Source organism: Grammomys surdaster, unplaced genomic scaffold (assembly GCF_004785775.1).
Source record: "Grammomys surdaster isolate TR1022 unplaced genomic scaffold, NIH_TR_1.0 373, whole genome shotgun sequence".
Taxonomy (NCBI): domain Eukaryota; kingdom Metazoa; phylum Chordata; class Mammalia; order Rodentia; family Muridae; genus Grammomys; species Grammomys surdaster.
In genome coordinates this window covers 6281926-6289652 of record NW_021604792.1, presented here as the reverse complement: position 1 = coordinate 6289652, position 7727 = coordinate 6281926, and the positions used below count along the sequence as shown (strand labels likewise).

Genomic DNA, 7727 nt, shown 5'->3' with positions numbered 1-7727 from the left:
CCTCCCTCCCTCTCTCTCTTTCTCCCTCTGTCTCTCTCTCTCTGTTTCTCTCTCTCTCTGTTTCTCTCTCTCTCTTTCTGTTTTTGTTTTTATTTTGACTGTCCTTGAACTCAGAGATCTCTTTTCCTCCTGGCTTTCAAGTGCTAGGATTAAAGGTGTGTACCCCCCCCCCCCAATCGGAGGAACTGGATTTTTCTACTCTTGATTGTATAATAGTTTAGTTCTGATGAAATTAAGAATCGAATACTTCTTCAAGCTCTGAGACTTTCCTCATAATCCTTTGTTCTTCATACCACATTACTATGTACTTCATGTGGGCTGGAATTCATCTCAGATCACAGGCTGGCCCCAATCTTTGTGCTGGCTGTCTTGTCTCAGCCTCCCAAGTGCTGGGCTTAGGAGTCTGTTGTACCACTCCTGGCAACACTTGAAATATGTTTGTTTGAGACAGAGTGGTACCTTCTCTACAACTTTAAACACAGGCCCAACATTTGGGGAAACTTGGAATCGGGATCATTACAAGTGACCTTTTGGATGTTGTGGAACCTCTTTGTCTCTGGGATTTTGCTTTTTGGAATTTCACAACGACAACAACAACAACAGCAACAGCAGCAACAACAACAACAACAACAACAACAGCAACAACGAAACCAGCACTGTTCATCTAATCTCCAAGGGGGACTTACGGAAGAAAGTTTAAGGAATGGGAGACTCTGCAATCCCCCACAAACCTCAAGGATCTGACAGGAAGCATCCACAGCAATGCCTAATTTTGTAAGAAGGATATGCAGTGTCAATTTCTGACTGTCCATCAACCGAACTGAAAAGAACTAATAGATGCATTTATCTGGACAGGATTTAATTTGAATGTGTAATTAACTATAGATAGCAACTCAGAAAGTGTACACACTTAAAAGGAAAGCTTCTATTAAATGTTTTTGAGCCTGGCAAACATTATGTGTCCCACATAATATATAAAATAGCATCTTTGTTATACAATACAGAGAAAATGGGAGAAATCAGTTGTCTATTAAGACACCAAAATTGATGTAAAGCTTGAAGCTATACTGCTGGGCTATGAATAATGTCAGATGTTTCCTAAGAGGAATTAATGAGTTTTGATACATTTCCAGATAGCTGAAATTAGCCACTATTTCCCCCAGGTTGATGGTACCAAGCATCTTTGGTATCATGGATAATGTCAACCCCTAACAAAATAGAGACAGGTGGCTTGATTTTATATATGGATAAACATGTGATCTGAAATTATCAAGGAAATGTCACATAAACAGTTGTTTCCTTTCTACTAATGATCACACATCTGAGCTTTTACTTAGAATTCAGATTAAATGGTCTTTCTGGTTGCTGTTTTGTAACAGAACCTTGAAGTATCTTTTTTTTTTTTTTTAATAAACAGTGAAGAGTTTGTAAAATAGAAACTCGGAAATTGTTGAACTCCGTGACTGAGTGATGATACCTGTGAATGAGTTTTACATTTTATCTGGATAAGTTAACTTTCAGACTTAAACTTTTAACATGTTAGTCACTTTTGCCAGGGTCTACATTGGAGCTTGGTAAATAACAGGTCAGAAATTAGCACCGTCAGGTCTGATCTGTGCTTAATCTGGGGTTGGTTAACTTGTTTTATTTTGTTTGTTTACTTTATTGATGTTTTTGAGACATTCATGGAGCTCAAGCTGGTCTCAAACTCTATCTCACTCTAGTCACCAAAGACGACTTTGAACACCCGATCCTCTTGTATCTTCCTCTGTGTGCGCTGCCTGACTGGCTTAGTTAACTCCTTTTAGAATGGATGGCGTCCTTGGCCAAGCTTCAGTAACTGTCATACTTTTCCACTGAAAATCTTCCATTCCTGGTCTTGTTCTTTCCACACAAAGCCTATGTTTTGGAGGACCTACTTTCTACTTTTGGTTCTAGAAGGCTTTGTCTCTATACTTGACATGACTCACTAAAAATCTGGCCTTTGCCTTTGTGATCCCTCTAGGTTCTTGCTCCCTATCTAGTTCCCTCCCTGCCCCAGGCCTTCTGTGACGTACCTCTGGTGGGTTCCTGGTTCTCCATCCTGAAGCCGCGTTGGTAGATGGGGACCTGGCAGACGTTCGCTTGTGGAGGACACTCCTGTCTACAGGATCTGTAGAGGATGCTCAGCTCAGGGATGATGTAGACCAGCAGGAAGACCCAAGCGTTGGTGACTAGGCCAATGCAGATGACCGCATCATCCCAGTGGGGCTGCCGCTGGAGCTGAGGGTTGCCTCTCAAGAGCATGGAGATCCACACCACCCAGATAATGATGGAGATGAGGACAGTGGCGAATATGAGTCTTCCATGCTGTTTCCAGTTCTCACATGGGCCACAGAAAGTGGCCTTGGAAACGAAGAATGTGAGGGCCATCAGGAAGAGGACATAGATCAGGAGACAGACAAAGTCCACATTGAGCTGATATGGTGTCATGTGCTCGAACATCAAGCCTCTGGTCATGATGAGGGTCACATACTCTATCGCAATGATGGTCTGCAACAGGCTGACACCAATGGCAATGAACAGAATTGTTGTCCAGCAGAAGGAGACTCTACCCCGGACCAGCTTCACCAAGTTGGAGGCGTGAGCCAGGAGGCAGGAGAAGCAGATAGCAAAGAGAACCCCAAAGAGGAAGTAGCGAACAGGGGCAGTTTGCTGGTTGAGTTGGATGATGAAGGCAAAAGCAAGTCCGAAGAGCCCCAGCACAGCAAGCAGGAAGAGGAACTGGGTGGGAAGCACGTTCCATTGGCTGCAATCCTGCACCTTCCTCATGAGGAACAGAAATGCCAGGAGTAGCAATATTGTAACCACTATGCCAACCACTGCCAAGGACTCCAGAACAATGGCCCATGGCCCCTCATTGTCACAGAAGAGGTAATAGTCTTCTGTGGACTTCACGCAGTCCTCATACATGGTGACTTATAGGTAGACCTCACGAGAATGGACGTCTGGTCTCCTGTGAGAAAAAAGATCAAGATAACTCGTGACTTTATATCCGCCCACAAGAACGCCTGTTGGCAGTCCAAATAAAGACCCCTGAGCATGCGCAGGGAATGGCTTTACTGGATAGCCACCCAGACACTGGAGAGTCATGTTTTATTACTCTCTCAACACTTATCTAAACAGCAGCCTTCTTGGGTGGGATAAAGATCTGATAGCTACAAATAAAGTCTACAAAAGTAGAATTGCCGTCGTCTCTGTTACCCCCCCCCCACTCTGGGTTTATAATAGCTGTGTACCGGAGACCAAGGAAGGAAACTAGAAGGCTGACCTAAAACCTTCAAAACTACTCAGTTTCATACTCTGAAGAGCAAAACTAGGATGATCTTTACTTGGGGACTCCAGATAATTCATCTAATTTCATATCAGAATTGCCAAAGGCCATTTGAAGGCAAACAGAATCTTCTTATCTGATGGGTAGGATTTGAGTTGTAGCTGGCTCCAGAAAGTCAACGCATCCTGGACTGGATTATCTCAAACTTCAAACATGGCTCTAGCTGCATATGTAGCAGAGGATGGCCTTAAATGGCATCAATGGGAGGGGAGGTCCTTGGTCCTGTGGAAGTTTGATACCCCAGTGTAAGGGGATGTTAGAATGGCGAGGTGGGAATGGGAGGTAAGTGGGGGAGCACCCTCATAGAGGAATGGGGGAGAGGGATGGGATGAGAGGATTGCAGAGGGGAAATCGGGAAGGAAGGAGGCCAACATTTGAAGTGTAAATAAATAAAATAACCAATAGATAATAAAAAAAATAAAGCTGTCAAGCAAGCCTTGTTCTCCAGTAATTTCAATGACTCTCTTTCATTTTAATTCAAGTCAATCCAATGCAAAGAGCTATTATTAAACACCTGTCATTTGTTCACCAAAAGAGTATACAAAAGCCACCTACCTTCTAGTAACTTTTACAGATATTTAACACTAAAACCCCTGACTTAGCTGAAGTGGCCTAGAAAAATAACCCCATGTTGATTCTGGTAAAATAGAACAACAACAACAACACCAGCAAAATTACAAACATACAATACTACATTGCATTTGAGTACTCCTAGCCTTGGTCCCTTTTAGCTATTCCAAATTCAGTGGTCAGGAGTGGTCATCCCAGTCAAGGCTGACACCAAGGCCCCTGGACTCACCTCCTCCAAGTCTACTCCGGAAGCCTCTGAGGCTGTGCTGGTGGGGAAGCTGTGGCTGCAAATGAGTAAGGAGGAGACACTTTCAGGTGCTTTAATCTCTCCTCAAATGGGCGGAAGACCTGCAGGACCTCACTCAGGTTCCAGAAGAGTCTATAAAAAGAACCGGAAGGACAGAAAGACACACCTAGTCCAGTTTCAAGGCAACTTTTTAACCCAGATTTCTTTGGTGAGGACAATTATTTACTGCTGACCAGAGGTGCCTTGGCCCCAGAGAGGTGTGACTTTAGTGAAATCTGCCTCCTTACAGTATATCTCAGTGCACTTAGGAAGCTATGGGGAGGATGCCTAATCTCTATTTCAGGGCTTCCCCCAAACTCTGATCTTAATCCTAAGAGTCTGAAGAGCTTTCATTCAACAAAGCACCAGGGTTTTCTCCGAGGCATGTGGAAGGGCAATTTTACCTCCCCTGCCCTTAAAATAGATGGTGGATAAAATTGTGAAATTAGGGGCAATCCTTTTTTCTCTGTTCTTTCCTTGTCTTTCAGCAATCACTCCAGAGACCCTGGCCACCCACTGTGAGTGGGCTCTTTCCTGGACCAACCATTCTGTAATCTTTATCTTTACTCTCCCCATCCCCATTAACACACTTACTGTGGGTCTCATTGCATCTGGGCATTAATAGGTCCAGAGATGAAGGAATTCATAATTCAAGGTCACACAGCTGATTCTGAAATAACCTAGGATTCTACCAGCTGACTCTGAAATAACATACTTATGTTTTCCTATGCTGACATAGGCAAAGCATAACAAAACGACTCTCCAGTTTCCTTTGTGATTCTTTTCCCATTTGCAGCTTGAAGACCCCACGTCAATGCACCTGGTTTGGCATTGAGATACCCAATAACCTGGCTCTGCCCTTTTTAACCCCACAGTATTGCACTCTGGTCTCCAGATTGCATGGTTTAGCCAAGTTGATTTTTCTAGAGCCTCAAAAAGAAGACCCAACCTGCTCAGTGCCTCTGTTTTGAACGACCCTTTACCTTTATTTCCATGCACCTTGTTTCTTCCTCAAGCTTTTTCCTCTACTTTTAAGGTCTGGTTCATCACGCATCCGAGACTCTTCTTGCCTGTCTGGCTCATTCCAGCCCCTGCTGATTCTCTTTTCCCAAACCCTACAGTACCTTAAGCATACAATCTATTCAAAATGAAAGAAATCTTAACTTTTGGGGCCTAATTTATGAATTTATTTATCAACAAATATGTAAGGTAGTAAACAATAAATAGAAATAAATGAATAATAATGAATGAGAAATATGTCTACATGAGCCAGGCTATTGTGCATTTCTTTAATCTCCAGCGCTCGAGAGGCAGAGGTTTTCTGTGTTTGAAGTTAGCCTGGTCTACAGTGTGAGTTTTAGGACAGTCAGGGCTACACAGAAAAACCTTGTCTTGAAAAACAAACAAACAAACAAACAAACAAACCAAAAGAAATATGTCAGCTTATCTATCGGAATCTCACTTATCTGCGTGAACCTCAGTTCCTTGATTAGGTTTAAAGCTGCTTTTGAATCAGGATCTTTTCATAGCATCTGGTCCCATGTGGAGCGCCTGCTAGGTGCCTGACTTCATGAAGTGGGAGGATCTCACGTCTCTGAGAAGATTCTTTTTCATAGTATGGCTTCCAGCATATGCTCTTTAATGGAGACCATCTACCAAGACATCAGACCTGTAGCCAACCCTGGACAGGTTCATGTTGGAATGTTTCTGTCTTATGAGTCTCCTTCTCCATTTTCAAAGGAGGCTCATTTGCTTGGAGCATCACTGCTGCTCCCTGTAACTGTAAGGCTAAAACTTGCAGGAAGGGGAAGGGGGGCTCTGCAGAGGATCAGACGGACCACAGCTCTGAGAGAGTGAGATTCTGTTACAGACTCAGGAGATGTTTCCATTCAATGCTTCCAGGTGAACTACATTGGTGACCTCTACCTCGCGACCTTCCTTCTAGTTAGTCATGACCCTCTCTCTTTGTTGTACGGAGAGGCCTCCTGACGTTGGGGTGGCTTGAGGCAGGTAAACTAATGGGTTAATGACCACAAAGCCCTTTGAGCACCTTAGATAAAAGGACCTGGCCTAAGTATTAATTATCGTTGTTTAAAAATCTATGGTGATAGAACGAGGGCTCATGTGTTGTCGGGCCTGGAGGACATGAGGGCCCATTTCGCCAACACATATCCAGATCGCTCATGCCTCATTTCTTTTGGCTTCTGGGTGTTAATAGCAGCAGAGCAGACAGCTGAGATATGGCTTTGATGAATTAAAATACACTGATTACAGCTGGTCCATTAAAAATGGAGATTAAACAGTCAAGAGGTCAAGCACCTTCTGCCAGAAATAGCCCTCTCCCAGGAATAAACCCAAGAGGAAATGTGAGCACTCACCTGGTCTTACTCCTCATTAACAGAGAGGAAGCCAACACTGTAACAAAAGAACTGAATGATAAGGAAGCAGAGGTCTAGACAGAGGAAGGCAGAGACCCAAGGCATGGGCCATCATGTGTGTGAACATGGCCAGGGTGTGTGAACCAAACTCCTGAAAAGGAGCTGTGTGGCAGATTCTGACTGACTGGTTAGTACTTCAGGACTGTGGAGAGACCGGAATGTTGCAGGTCCAGAGGTCAATTGCCTTATCTTGGGCTAGTTCTATCCCTAAGGAACAGCCATTCCTTGCCTACCTATGTGTCAGCGCTAACATCTTGTAACTAATAGATAAAAAATCTTTTGGAATCTATTAATTTAGCAGACCGCTAGTTTCCACCAACCAACTGCCTGCTACCACCCAAAAGCTCAGGTAGCATCCTGGGCCTATAGAAAAGCTTTTCCATTTTCCATCCTTACCTACTGATGAATTTTAAACTTGTCTTGATTTACAATGTTCTTTGTCTTATCAAACTATTAAAACTTCATGAAACTGCTTCTACACTGGAACATGGAATTTGGGGTCACCTCAATCTGTGTTCCTGGGTCATGGGCACTCAAATGACTCCTGGGTAAACTATCTCATATTGCCATTAAGACGAGAGCTGTGGTTTTCACTTGGGCACTCCAAGTTATGTTCTTGTAGTCTTAGGTTGAATTTTCTGATGTGTCCCACCTCTTGGGACAGGTTTTTTGAAAGACTCATCTCATGTTTATTGTTTTGTTTGTTTGTTTGTTTGTTGTTGTTGTTGTTGTTTTTCCCAAGACAGGGTTTCTCTGTATAGCTCTGGCTGTCCTGAAACTCATTCTATAAACCAGGCTGGCATCAAACTCTGAGATCCACCTGCCTCTGCCTCCCAAGTGTTAGGATTAAAGGCATGTACAGCCACTGCCTGGCTAAGACTCAAGTCTTTAGATAGGACTTGTGGATCATGACTAGAAGAACGAAAAAAGAACCAGAGTGTGAGAACGAGCCATGAGTTCCTAGTCCCTCCCACTGGTTCTATGACTGGCCACACAAGGAGAGGCTGTGACAGGGACAGGTTGGCCAAGGAAGTACTATCTGTGCTTTAGTTTGTTGACA

General features: G+C 43.6%; 1 protein-coding gene across 2 annotated transcripts in view; it reads right to left on the bottom strand.

Annotated features, from left to right (window-relative positions):
- Gprc5d (G protein-coupled receptor class C group 5 member D) overlaps positions 1–4276 on the bottom strand; it is a 12145-nt gene extending 7869 nt beyond the window's left edge. For both annotated transcript variants that reach the window (XM_028781078.1, XM_028781079.1), the window contains exons 1-2: positions 4173–4276; positions 2058–2995 (exon numbers count right to left, since the gene is read on the bottom strand). In XM_028781078.1, the coding sequence (XP_028636911.1) occupies positions 2058–2952 (895 nt within the window). In that variant the 5' untranslated portion in view covers positions 2953–2995; positions 4173–4276. The remainder of the gene's footprint in view (positions 1–2057; positions 2996–4172) is intronic.
- Between the last annotated feature and the right edge of the window lie 3451 nt (positions 4277–7727).